Source organism: Ascaphus truei, chromosome 6 (genome assembly GCF_040206685.1).
Source record: "Ascaphus truei isolate aAscTru1 chromosome 6, aAscTru1.hap1, whole genome shotgun sequence".
Taxonomy (NCBI): domain Eukaryota; kingdom Metazoa; phylum Chordata; class Amphibia; order Anura; family Ascaphidae; genus Ascaphus; species Ascaphus truei.
Window position 1 is genome coordinate 136155751 of NC_134488.1, and position 14808 is coordinate 136170558.

Consider the following 14808-nt stretch of genomic DNA (forward strand, 5'->3'; position numbering starts at 1 on the left):
GGGAGTGGGCAGGACAGGAGGTGCCGGCAGGACAGGGGGAGTGGGCAGGACAGGAGGTGCGGGCAGGACAGGAGGTGCGGGCAGGGCAGGAGGTGCGGGCAGGACAGGAGGTGCCGGCAGGACAGGGAGCGGGCAGGACAGGAGGAGCGGGCGGGACAGGGGGTGCGGGCAGGACAGGGGGTGCGGGCAGGACAGGGGGTGCGGGCGGGACAGGAGGTGCGGGCGGGACAGGGGGAGCGGGCAGGACAGGAATAGCGGGCAGGACAGGGGGAGCGGGCAGGACAGGAGGTGCGGGCGGGACAGGGGGAGCGGGCGGGACAGGAGGTGCGTGCGGGACAGGGGGAGCGGGCGGGACAGGAGGTGCGGGTGGGACAGGGGGAGCGGGCGGGACAGGAGGTGCGGGCAGGACAGGGGGAGCGGGCGGGAAAGGATGTGCGGGCAGTACAGGGGGAGCGGGCAGGACAGGAGGTGCGGGCAGGAAAGGGAGAGCGGGCAGGACAGGAGGTGCGGGCAGGACTGCGGGAGCGGGCAGGACAGGAGATGCGGGCAGGACAGGAGGTGCGGGCAGGACAGGAGGAGCGGGCAGGACAGGGAGCGGGCAGGACAGGAGGTGCGGGCAGGACAGGAGGTGCGTGCAGGACAGGAGGTGCGGGCAGGACAGGAGGTGCGGGCAGGACAGGAGGTGCGGGCAGGACAGGGGGTGCGGGCAGGACAGGAGGTGCGGGCAGGACAGGGGGTGCGGGCAGGACAGGGGGAGCGGGCAGGACAGGGGGTGCGGGCAGGACAGGGGAAGCGGGCAGGACAGGGGGAGCGGGCAGGACAGGGGGAGCGGGCAGGACAGGGGGAGCGGGCACACCACCGTTGGAAATCTTGCAATGAGATGTGCAGATCATATGTACGCGTGTTCTGCTAACCCTTGTGGGGCCTGCATGGAGAAGCCGATCATACGTACGCGTGTACTGCTAACCCTTGTTGTGTGGCCTGCATGGAGAAGCAGATCATATGTACGCGTGTTCTGCTAACCCTTGTTGTGTGGCCTGCATGGAGATCAGATCATATGTACGCGTGTTCTGCTAACCCTTGTTGTGGGGCCTGCATGGAGAAGCAGATCATATGTACGCGTGTTCTGCTTACCCTTGTTGTGGGGCCTGCATGGAGAAGCAGATCATATGTACGCGTGTTCTGCAAACCCTTGTTGTGTGGCCTGCATGGAGAAGCAGATCATATGTACGCGTGTTCTGCTAACCCTTGTTGTGTGGCCTGCATGGAGAAGCAGATCATATGTACGCGTGTTCTGCTAACCCTTGTTGTGTGGCCTGCACGGAGAAGCAGATCATACGTACGCGTGTACTGCTAACCCTTGTTGTGTGGCCTGCATGGAGAAGCAGATCATATGTACGCGTGTTCTGCTAACCCTTGTTGTGTGGCCTGCACGGAGAAGCAGATCATATGTACGCGTGTTCTGCTAACCCTTGTTGTGTGGCCTGCACGGAGAAGCAGATCATACGTACGCGTGTACTGCTAACCGTTGCTGTGGGGCCTGCATGGAGAAGCAGATCATATGTACGCGTGTTCTGCTAACCCTTGTTGTGTGGCCTGCATGGAGATCAGATCATATGTACGCGTGTTCTGCTAACCGTTGCTGTGGGGCCTGCATGGAGAAGCAGATCATATGTACGCGTGTTCTGCTAACCCTTGCTGTGGGGCCTGCATGGAGAAGCAGATAATATGTACGCGTGTTCTGCTAACCCTTGCTGTGGGGCCTGCATGGAGAAGCAGATAATATGTACGCGTGTTCTGCTAACCCTTGCTGTGGGGCCTGCATGGAGAAGCAGATCATATGTACGCGTGTTCTGCTAACCCTTGCTGTGGGGCCTGCATGGAGAAGCAGATCATATGTACGCGTGTTCTGCTAACCCTTGCTGTGGGGCCTGCATGGAGAAGCAGATAATATGTACGCGTGTTCTGCTAACCCTTGCTGTGGGGCCTGCATGGAGAAGCAGATCATATGTACGCGTGTTCTGCTAACCCTTGCTGTGGGGCCTGCATGGAGAAGCAGATAATATGTACGCGTGTTCTGCTAACCCTTGCTGTGGGGCCTGCATGGAGAAGCAGATCATATGTACGCGTGTTCTGCTAACCCTTGCTGTGGGGCCTGCATGGAGATCAGATCATATGTACGCGTGTTCTGCTAACCCTTGCTGTGGGGCCTGCATGGAGATCAGATCATATGTACGCGTGTTCTGCTAACCCTTGCTGTGGGGCCTGCATGTTGCACTTATACCTGGAGAATTGGCTGTGGGTGCTGATATGGAAATGGCTGCGTGTAACATCTTGAAGTGTAACATTGAAAGTGTGGCGATAATTTTGGAGATTAATTTGGAGGTGAAGATTAGAAGAAGACCTTGACTCTGCACAACAACAACTCTGCAGCTGTGAGAACTTGATTTTCTAAATGCTCTGATTCTTTGTACTCTTCCTGTCCTCCAATACCTGGACTGTCTCTCCTCCTACATCTCACCATGCCCTCCCTATTGCTTTTTCTGGTTACTGCTTCCTCACTCCTTTGTTAATATCTCTGTTCTCTCCAACTTCACCACTCCCCACTGCACAATTATTTATACACCTCTTTCCCAACAACTTCTTTACCCCTCAATAAAAAACAGCCACACAAATCCTCTATTCACACTTTCTATCTAATCCTTGCTGCTGGGGATCTCCCCTAAGTCTGAACCCAGACATACACACCTGAACTCACCCATGCATCCCTGCCATCTCTTCCCCTGTAAATGGTGTTAACCTTCTGATCTAATACTCACTAACCTTAAAACTCACCCCACAAGTTAAGCATCCCAACAGACTGCACTCATGGTTACTGTCCCACTCAGCCACTCCTACCACCCATTGTGGCCAAGCACTGCCATACACAGCACTTATTCCCTCACCTGCTGTCTCTGTAAGTCTCCCATCAAACATCTTAGATTGTAAGCTCTTCGGGGCAGGAATTTCCTTTCCTAGTGTCTGATTTTGCTGCACTTATTGTGTAATTATAATTCCCTGTACTGTATTCTTTGTGAAGCGCTGAGTACACTTTTGGCGCTATATAAATAAAGACATACAATACAATTCTTTCCTCCTGTGCTATCTCAGGGGTCCAGTCTCAGACCATGGAGTGCTTCTCCTGTACGGATCGAGGTGACGGTGGCTGCTCTGCAGAGAAGGTCCTGAAAGTCTCCTGCAGCCGGGAACACAATGTGTGTATTGAGACCGTCACAGCCATGCAAACAAGTACGTTTCAGACATTGGGATATGGAGCCTATCCCTTCAGCGGTGGGTGGGTGCAGTCCTGCTGAGTCCGCACCCTCTATAACTGAAAGCCTCTGTAGGTGGATATCGAAATACAGATGTTGTCACCTCTGTGCCTGAAGGGCTCCAGTTAAAGCTGCTGACCAGGCAATATCTGGGGTGTGTTTCTTTAATAAATCAGTTCTGTAATAGGAGAAAATACTTGCAGCATTTTTTTTTTAAACACTAAGTGTAATTTTTAATGTATTATAATGTAACAGAGCAGTTTTTGTTTCAATAGCAACCATTTACAAAGTCACATCCCCTTCTTCTTCTGTAACAGGCTCTGGCACACCCCTTTTGGGGCCCTGCCCCCTCTCTAGCAGTACACCAATTGTATCTAGTGGCTGCCTGGTCACATGATCTTCTCCACAGAACTTTGCATCTTTGGTCCTCTTCTGCTGCACTGACAGCCATTTAGTGAACCCCCGAGCCGAATCTTCGCCGATCGATCACAGGAGAACGGATCGACGGACAACTTAGCTAATTACTTATCAGTGTGAGAATTGTATTGATGAACATATTAAAGGGAAAAAATATATAAATTAAATTTAACAAAACGGCAGCTTGGACTGCAGCTTTAATGGGTGTCCAATGACAGAGCGTGTAATCTGCAGGACTGGGGGGTGCAGGACTAGGGGTGCAGACCGGGGGGTGCAGAAGGACAGACCTGCATAGATGGCCCGACCAGTCCCTGCTTCAGCACAGGTGGCTCAGTTGCCTGTGCTGAAGCAGGGACATCCCTGTTGGAGGGGGGTTTGGGACTGACCCGCAGTCCTGCACAGCTCATGGGATGGATGTGAGGGGTTAGGGAGGAGGCACGCCTGAGGTTATTCTAATAAAACGCCGTTGATCCGGTCTCACAGGCCATGACCAGTTCACCGTGGTGGTGAAGGGCTGCGGATACGGAGGGTCGGGAAGGCTGGATAAAGGCATCTCCTTCCACGGGATCACCACCTTCATCCAAGTGAATCTGTGCAACAGCAGCCTGTGCAACACCAAGCTGGAGCTGGAGAAGTTCCAGCTCCTACCCACAGGTAATCACACTGGGGGGGGGGGGGGAGGGGGAGGGGGGAGGGAGGGGAGAGGGAGGAGAGGGGAGAGGGACGGGAGAGGGAGGGGGGGAGAGGGAGGAGGAGGGGGGAGGGGAGAGGGAGAGGGAGGAGGAGGGAGGGGTAGGGGGGGAGAGGGAGGAGGGGGGAGGGAGGGGAGAGGGAGAGGGAGGAGGAGGGAGGAGAGGGGGGGAGGGAGGGGAGGGGGAGGAGAGGGGGGGGAGGGAGGGGTAGGGGGGGAGAGGGAGGAGGGGGGAGGGAGGGGAGAGGGAGGAGGGGGGAGGGAGGGGAGAGGGAGGAGGAGGGAGGGAGGGGAGAGGGAGGAGGAGGGAGGGAGGAGAGGGGGGAGAGGGAGGAGGGGGGAGGGAGGGGAGTGGGAGAAGGGGGGAGAAGGAGAGGGGGAGAGAGGGCGAGAAAGAGACACAGATAGAGGGTGAGAGAGAGAGACACAGATAGAGGGTGAGAGAGAGACACAGATAGAGGGTGAGAGAGAGAGACAGAGAGAGAGGGAGAGAGAGAGCGCTGGACAAAGAGAGGAACAGAGAGAGAAAGACAGAGTTGGAGAGAGAGTGTGACAGACAGTGGAAGAGAAAGAGACGCAGACAGTGGAAGAGAGAGAGGGACGGAAAGAAAGAGAGAGGGGGGAGACAGAGAGAGGAAGAGAGAGCGCTGGACAAAGGGTAGGACAGAGAGTTGGAGAGAGAGACACTAGTGGAATAGAGAGAGGGAGGGAGAGAAAAAAAGAAAGAGGAGAGAATGTTACAAAGCGAGATAGAGACACAAAAAGAAAGTAAGAGAGAGAATTGGGGTCATTTACTAAAGATTCCCAACTGCAAAATGGGAGTAAACCCCCAAACCCCCGTGCAATATACACCGCAGCAGCAGCAGCGTATCACGGAGACGCGATCCCACGGAAAATACTTCCAGTGTTTCCTTTCTTAAATCTGGTGCTGTTTTTTGTACTGTTTTTTTGTACTGTTTTTGTCCCAGTTTTGCAGCCGGGAAGGTTTCTTTTTTTAACACTCCAAATCTTACGGCTGCAAAACGAATGCATGAGATTTATTAAAGGGAAAGGAAATCGCGTTTTCCATGGCGTTCTGTGCTGTGCGAGAATCCCTGTGCTGTTTTCCATGGCGTTCTGTGCTGTACGAGAATCCCTGTGCTGTTTTCCATTGCGTTCTGTGCTGTGCGACAATCCCTGTGCTGTTTTATATGGCGTTCTGTGCTGTGCGAGAATCCCTGTGCTGTTTTACATGGCGTTCTGTGCTGTGTGAGAATCCCTGTGCTGTTTTACATGGCGTTCTGTGCTGTGCGAGAATCTCTGTGCTGTTTTACATGGCGTTCTGTGCTGTGCGAGAATACAGTGTAAAGCTTTAAAAGTGAGGAGAAGAATGGAGTGTGAGATGCGGGATTTAATCGGAAGCCAGGAGAGGGATTTCAGGAGGGGAGATGCTGAGACAGATCTAGGAAAGAGTAGAGTGATTCTGGCAGCAGCGTTTAGGATAGATTGTAGGGGAGACAGGTGAGAGGCAGGAAGGCCGGACAGCAGGAGGTTACAGTAATCAAGACGGGAGAGAATGAGGGCCTGAGTCAGAGTTTTAGCAGTCGAGTAACAGAGGAAAGGGCTTATGTTTGTGATATTGCGGAGGAAAAAGAAACAGGTTTTAGAAACGTTTTGAATGTGAGAAGAGAATGTGAGAGAGGAGTCGAGTGTGACCCCTAGGCAGCGTGCTTGGGCTACTGGGTGAATGATTGTATTTCCAACAGTAATGTGGAAGGAGGTAGTAGGGCCAGGTTTGGGAGGAAGTATGAGGAGCTCTGTTTTTGCCATGTTAAGTTTCAGTCGGCGGAGGGACATCCAGGATGATATTCCAGACAGACATTCAGAAACTTTGGTCTGTACAGCAGGTGTAAGGTCAGGGGTTGAAAGGTAAATTTGTGTGTCGTCAGCATAGAGGTGATATTTAAAACCAAAAGATGTGATTAGGTCACCTATAGAGAGAGTGTGTAAAGAGAGAAGAGAAGGGGTCCGAGGACAGAGCCCTGGGGTACCCCCACAGAGAGATCAATAGAGGAGGAGGTGTTAGCAGGAGAGACACTGAAAGTACGATGGGAGAGGTAGGAGGAGATCCAGGATTTATTTATTTTATTTATTTATAAAATGTTTTACCAGGAAGTAATACATTGAGAGTTACCTCTCGTTCTCACGCATGTCCTGGACATAGTTAATATGACAAATAATACATGGTTACAAATACAGTTACATAAATGAACAGGGTATACATTATATACAATACATTGCATGCACAGTTAGAGAAGATATATATTATGGGCGTATGAAACAGTTACAGATAATATATATTATGAGCGTATGAAACAGTTACAGACCATATTAAAATGTGAGACAGCCTTAGTTTTGAAAGAAATTAAACTGGTGGTGGATATGAGAGTCTCTGGTAGGTTTTTCCAGTTTTGGGGTGCACGGTAAGAGAAGGAGCAGCAAGATACTTTGTTGAGCCTTGGGACCATGAACAGTCTTTTGGAGTCTGATCTCAGATGATAAGTGCTGCATGTGGTAGGGGTGAGGAGCTTGTTCAGATAGGTGGGTAGCTTGCCCAGAAAGTATTTGAAGGCAAGACAGGAAAGGTGAACTTTGAGTCCACACATGCATTTTTGGGTAAAGTTTAATATTTGAGTGGTTTTATTGTCCACAAAAACAACTGAAAAATTGGGGCTACTGCCCCTTTAAAACAAAATATATCCTAAAACAAAACCCTACCACACGTTAGGAGACTAAATAAACATTACTCCGGCCCGTTCGATCTGACTGGCTGGGTAGGCCAGGTCCCAGTCCAAAACATATAAAGACAATAGAAGGGAACAATATATAAAGTCTTATCCGACTGTGTTCTTGTCCGGCATCTCCGATTTCTCCAGATGTAGGGTGTTGAGGTCCTGCTGTTCCCAGGAAAGTCTTTTGCCCCATCCGTGCAGGCTTCTCTGCTGTGTGTTGCTTTTGGTTTCCCACTGTTCCCAGGAAAACCCCTCTGGTAAACAAAGCCTGGATCCCTGCGGACGGGAGCTGTGTTGTCTATGTTCCTCTAACAGACTCCAACATGGACTTTGAAAAGCAGCTACATCCTGCCTTTTATTCCCTTTTCAATCAGGAGTTTACACATCACCTGCAGGAAACCCGACACCTTGTTCAGTCTCCTGCCTTGTAAAGGGAGTTTAACTCCTTGACTCCCTTACAGTGACTCATATGCTGACAAAATCCACTGTAAACATGTTCTGTTAAATAATTGCTTTATTGACCAATAAAGTTGGCCCATTAATATTGACTACATTTGTGTCAGGAATCTGCCCCTGGCTTTGGCTGGAGCCCATCCACCCGGCGCTTTGCAGGTTCCAGACAAACTATTCCCTGCTTCTGCAATCACCTGCCTCTTGCTGCCTCCTGTGCAGCTCTGGCCTGATTGGCCTCCTGTGCTATTTAGTTCCTGCCCCGCCCTCAGGAAGTTGCTGGACATAGACTTTGCAATCCATGTTGCAAGTAACGGTGCTTGTCACGTACTCTCTGTTTGGCCTGCTAGCCTCCTTATGCCTTGTCTCCTGCTCCTAGCCCCTGCATCCCAAGGCCTTCTCGCATAGTAGCCCCGGCGCTGCTTTCCTTGTTCCTGGCAGACTTCGCCTTTGCCGTGCTGAAGCGGCTACGCTGGTTTCCCCAGTGTTTCCTGTGGCGTGTCTGCAACCCTGGTTCCTGTGGCGTTCGTCCTTCTCTGTTCCTGTTCCCTCCTTCCAGAAACCCTGCCACGCCAAAGCTTCTTGTTCCTGTGAATCCTGGCCTTTTCCCTGACGTGCTGCAGCACCTTTGCTGAAGCGTCTCCGCTGAAGTGCTTCACCCAAGATTGCCTTTTGATGACCTCGGGCTTGTTTCCTCGACCACCGCTCCTGTGCCGCCTGCCTTGACCCTTGCCTGGATAACGTTAACCCTGCTTTCTCCAATCCTGACCTGGCTATGTCTGACCATGGAATCCACACTCCGGACCTGACTTCGTGGCCTAAGGTCGGTGCTTATACATTCCCACCTCAGCCCCGCGGTCCGGTACCAGTTTGTGGCGAGCACGATCGTTACAATTTGAGCTGCACGTATCCATACAGACACATCCACTGTGCCGTTTCCTACAGGATAGAGCTTTGTTCTGAATACCAAGAGTATGGAGAATGTGAAGGAGAAGGGGGTGGTCCACGGTGTCAAATGCTGCAGAGAGGTCGAGTAATATGAGCAGAGTGTAATGACCTCTGTCTTTGGCAACATGGAGGTCGTCGGTTATTTTAGTGAGGGCTGTTTCAGTGGAGTGAGCAGTGCGGAAGCCAGATTGTAGAGGGTCTAGAAGAGAATATGTGTTGAGAAAGTGTAGCAATCGAGAGAATACAAGACGTTCAAGGAGTTTGGAGTCAAAAGGCAGGAGGGAGACAGGTCGATAGTTAGGACAGGTAGGGTCAAGCTTGCTGTTTTTGAGCAATGGTATCACGGTTGCATGTTTGAAGGAGGATGGAAAAGTACCAGAGTAGAGGGAAGAGTTAAAGGTCTGTGTGAACATAGGGATTATAGAAGGAGCAAGAGGCTTTAGGAGATGGGAAGGAATGGGATCAAGAGGGCAGGTGGTAGAGGGAGAAGAGGAGATCAGCAGTGACACATCCTCCTCCGAGATAGCAGAAAAATAGTCCAGAAAGGCAGGAGGAGAGTTAGGAAGAGATGTGGGATGGGAGGAGGCAACAGATGGGATGTTCTGGTGTATTGATTCCACCTTTTCCTTAAAAAAGTCATTAAAGTCCTGAGGTGAGATGGAGGAAGAAGAGGAGGCAGCCGAGGGTGGTCTGAGTAGAGAGTCAAAGACAGAAGAGTCGACGTGGGTTAGACTTGTGCGTGTTGATTAGTGATGAAAAGTAGGTTTGTTTAACCTGAGAGAGGGCAGAGGTGAAACAGGACAGCATAAATTTGTAGTGAAGTAAGTCTGTGAGTGTGAGAGATTTCCTCCAGAGGCATTCAGAGGACCGAGTGCAGGAATGCAGCATGCGTGTGTGGGAGTTTAGCCAGGGTCTGGGGTTAGGAGGGCGAGGACGGCAGAGAGAAAGCGGGGCATGTAGATCAAGAGAGGAGGATAAGGCAGAGTTGTAGTTCCTGACCAGGTTGTCAGGGTCTGAAGAAGAACTGAGAGAGGAGATGGAGGAGCGTAAAGTGGAATCAAAAGCTGGTAGGTTAATAGAGTGCAGGTTTCTGCAAAAAAAAGGGCGAGATGGTGAGGGGAAGAAGCGTGATAGAGAAAATGAGATGAGGTGATGGTCAGAGAGAGGAAGAGGAGAAATTGAGAAATCGGTGAGAGAAAAGTTTTTAATGAAAACCAGGTCTAGGTAGTGGCCATCTTTGTGGGTGCTAGCTTCAGTCCACTGTTGCAGGCCAAAAGAAGAGGTTAGAGAGAGAAAGCGGGAGGCCGAAGGAAGAGAGGGGTCATCAATGTGGCAGTTGAAGTCCCCAAGGAGAAGAAAAGGGGCGACTGAGGAGAGAAAGAAAGAGAGCCAGGATTCAAAGTGAGAGAGAAAGGCAGAAGGGGGATGAGTAGCGGTAGGTGGGCGATAGATGACCGCCACGTGGACTGGGAGAGGCGAGAAGATCTGGACAGTGGGAACCTCAAAGAAGGGAAAAGCAAGAGAGGGGGGAATAGGAAGGGTTCGGTAACGGCAGAGAGAGGAGAGCAGGAGCCCCACGCCTCCACCCCTGCCATAACAATGCGATAATACTGCTGTATATTGCATGGAATTACACCAGGCTCAGTAACAATGCGCTAATACTGCTGTATATTGCAGGGAATGACACCAGGCTCAGTAACAATGCAATAATACTGCTGTATATTGCAGCGAATGACACCAGGCTCAGTAACAATGCAATAATACTGCTGTATATTGCAGGGAATGACACCAGGCTCAGTAACAATGCAATAATACTGCTGTATATTGCAGGGAATGACACCAGGCTCAGTAACAATGCGCTAATACTGCTGTATATTGCAGGGAATGACACCAGGCTCAGTAACAATGCGATAATACTGCTGTATATTGCAGCGAATGACACGAAGCTCAGTAACAATGTGCTAATACTGCTGTGTATTGCAGGGAATGACACGAGGCTCAGTAACAACGCGCTAATACTGCTGAATATTGCAGTGAATGACACCAGGCTCAGTAACAATGCGATAATACTGCTGTATATTGCAGGGAATGACACCAGGCTCAGTAACAATGTGCTAATACTGCTGTATATTGCAGGGAATGACACGAGGCTCAGTAACAATGTGATAATACTGCTGTATATTGCAGGGAATGACACCAGGCTCAGTAACAATGCAATAATACTGCTGTATATTGCAGCGAATGACACCAGGCTCAGTAACAATGCAATAATACTGCTGTTTATTGCAGGGAATGACACCAGGCTCAGTAACAATGCGCTAATACTGCTGTATATTGCAGGGAATGACACCAGGCTCAGTAACAATGCGATAATACTGCTGTATATTGCAGGGAATGACACCAGGCTCAGTAACAATGCGATAATACTGCTGTATATTGCAGGGAATGACACCAGGCTCAGTAACAATGCGCTAATACTGCTGTATATTGCAGCGAATGACACGAAGCTCAGAAACAATGTGATAATACTGCTGTATATTGCAGGGAATGACACCAGGCTCAGTAACAATGCGATAATACTGCTGTATATTGCAGAGAATGACACGAGGCTCAGTAACAATGTGATAATACTGCTGTATATTGCAGGGAATGACACCAGGCTCAGTAACAATGCGCTAATACTGCTGTATATTGCAGGGAATGACACCAGGCTCAGTAACAATGCGATAATACTGCTGTATATTGCAGGGAATGACACGAGGCTCAGTAACAACGCGCTAATACTCCTGAATATTGCAGTGAATGACACCAGGCTCAGTAACAATGCGATAATACTGCTGTATATTGCAGGGAATGACACCAGGCTCAGTAACAATGTGCTAATACTGCTGTATATTGCAGGGAATGACACGAGGCTCAGTAACAATGTGATAATACTGCTGTATATTGCAGGGAATGACACCAGGCTCAGTAACAATGCGCTAATACTGCTGAATATTGCAGTGAATGACACCAGGCTCAGTAAAAATGCGATAATACTGCTGTATATTGCAGGGAATGACACGAGGCTCAGTAACAACGCGCTAATACTGCTGAATATTGCAGTGAATGACACCAGGCTCAGTAACAATGCGATAATACTGCTGTATATTGCAGGGAATGACACCAGGCTCAGTAACAATGTGCTAATACTGCTGTATATTGCAGGGAATGACACGAGGCTCAGTAACAATGTGATAATACTGCTGTATATTGCAGGGAATGACACCAGGCTCAGTAACAATGCAATAATACTGCTGTATATTGCAGCGAATGACACCAGGCTCAGTAACAATGCAATAATACTGCTGTTTATTGCAGGGAATGACACCAGGCTCAGTAACAATGCGCTAATACTGCTGTATATTGCAGGGAATGACACCAGGCTCAGTAACAATGCGATAATACTGCTGTATATTGCAGGGAATGACACCAGGCTCAGTAACAATGCGATAATACTGCTGTATATTGCAGGGAATGACACCAGGCTCAGTAACAATGCGCTAATACTGCTGTATATTGCAGCGAATGACACGAAGCTCAGAAACAATGTGATAATACTGCTGTATATTGCAGGGAATGACACCAGGCTCAGTAACAATGCGATAATACTGCTGTATATTGCAGAGAATGACACGAGGCTCAGTAACAATGTGATAATACTGCTGTATATTGCAGGGAATGACACCAGGCTCAGTAACAATGCGCTAATACTGCTGTATATTGCAGGGAATGACACCAGGCTCAGTAACAATGCGATAATACTGCTGTATATTGCAGGGAATGACACGAGGCTCAGTAACAACGCGCTAATACTCCTGAATATTGCAGTGAATGACACCAGGCTCAGTAACAATGCGATAATACTGCTGTATATTGCAGGGAATGACACCAGGCTCAGTAACAATGTGCTAATACTGCTGTATATTGCAGGGAATGACACGAGGCTCAGTAACAATGTGATAATACTGCTGTATATTGCAGGGAATGACACCAGGCTCAGTAACAATGCGCTAATACTGCTGAATATTGCAGTGAATGACACCAGGCTCAGTAAAAATGCGATAATACTGCTGTATATTGCAGGGAATGACACGAGGCTCAGTAACAACGCGCTAATACTGCTGAATATTGCAGTGAATGACACCAGGCTCAGTAACAATGCGATAATACTGCTGTATATTGCAGGGAATGACACCAGGCTCAGTAACAATGTGCTAATACTGCTGTATATTGCAGGGAATGACACGAGGCTCAGTAACAATGTGATAATACTGCTATATATTGCAGGGAATGACACCAGGCTCAGTAACAATGCGCTAATACTGCTGTATATTGCAGGGAATGACACCAAGCTCAGTAACAATGCGATAATACTGCTGTATATTGCAGGGAATGACACCAGGCTCAGTAACAATGCGATAATAATGCTGTATATTGCAGGGAATGACACCAGGCTCAGTAACAATGCGATAATACTGCTGTATATTGCAGGGAATGACACCAGGCTCAGTAACAATGCGCTAATACTGCTGTATATTGCAGGGAATGACACGAGGCTCAGTAACAATGTGCTAATACTGCTGTATATTGCAGGGAATGACACCAGGCTCAGTAACAATGTGATAATACTGCTGTATATTGCAGGGAATGACACGAGGCTCAGTAACAATGTGATAATACTGCTGTATATTGCAGGGAATGACACGAGGCTCAGTAACAATGCGATAATACTGCTGTATATTGCAGAGAATGACACGAGGCTCAGTAACAATGTGATAATACTGCTGTATATTGCAGGGAATGACACGAGGCTCAGTAACAATGCGATAATACTGCTGTATATTGCAGGGAATGACACGAGGCTCAGTAACAATGTGATAATACTGCTGTATATTGCAGGGAATGACACCAAGCTCAGTAACAATGTGATAATACTGCTGTATATTGCAGGGAATGACACGAGGCTCAGTAACAATGCGATAATACTGCTGTATATTGCAGGGAATGACACGAGGCTCAGTAACAATGTGCTAATACTGCTGTATATTGCAGGGAATGACACGAGGCTCCGTAACAATGCGATAATACTGCTGTACTGTATATTGCAGCGCATGACACCAGGCTCAGTAACAACGCGATAATACTGCTGTATATTGCAGCGAATGATACGAGGCTCAGTAACAATGCGCTAATACTGCTGTATATTGCAGGGAATTACACCAGGCTCAGTAACAATGCAATAATACTGCTGTATATTGCAGAGAATAACACCAGGCTCAGTAACAATGCGATAATACTGCTGTATATTGCAGCGAATGACACCGGGCTCAGTAACAATGCAATAATACTGCTGTATATTGCAGGGAATGACACCAGGCTCAGTAAGAATGCGCTAATACTGCTGTATATTGCAGCGAATGACACGAGGCTCAGTAACAATGCGCTAATACTGCTGTATATTGCAAGGAATGACACCAGGCTCAGTAACAATGCGATAATACTGCTGTATATTGCAGCGAATGACACGAGGCTCAGTAACAATGCGCTAATACTGCTGTATATTGCAGGGAATGACACCAGGCTCAGTAACAATTCAATAATACTGCTGTATATTGCAGAGAATAACACCAGGCTCAGTAACAATGCGCTAATACTGCTGTATATTGCAGGGAATAACACGAGGCTCAGTAACAATGTGATAATACTGCTGTATATTGCAGGGAATGACACCAGGCTCAGTAACAATGTGATAATACTGCTGTATATTGCAGGGAATGACACGAGGCTCAGTAACAATGCGATAATACTGTTGTATATTGCAGTGAATGACACGAGGCTCAGTAACAATGCGCTAATACTGCTGTATATTGCAGGGAATGACACCAGGCTCAGTAACAATGCGATAATACTGCTGTATATTGCAGCGAATGACACGAGGCTCAGAAACAATGCGGTAATACGGCTGTATATTGCAGGGAATGACACGAGGCTCAGTAACAATGCGCTAATACTGCTGTATATTGCAGAGAATAACACCAGGCTCAGTAACAATGCGCTAATACTGCTGTATATTGCAGGGAATAACACGAGGCTCAGTAACAATGTGATAATACTGCTGTATATTGCAGGGAATGACACCAGGCTCAGTAACAATGCGCTAATACTGATGTATATTGCA

The 14808-nt window shown here is 48.7% G+C and overlaps 1 protein-coding gene across 1 annotated transcript in view; it reads left to right on the forward strand.

Annotated features, from left to right (window-relative positions):
* Nucleotides 1–14808, forward strand: part of LOC142497958 (ly6/PLAUR domain-containing protein 3-like) — a 71407-nt gene that overhangs the window by 44814 nt on the left and 11785 nt on the right. The window contains exons 2-3 of the mRNA XM_075606430.1: nucleotides 3151–3288; nucleotides 4212–4382. Coding sequence (XP_075462545.1) covers nucleotides 3151–3288; nucleotides 4212–4382 — 309 coding nt within the window. The remainder of the gene's footprint in view (nucleotides 1–3150; nucleotides 3289–4211; nucleotides 4383–14808) is intronic.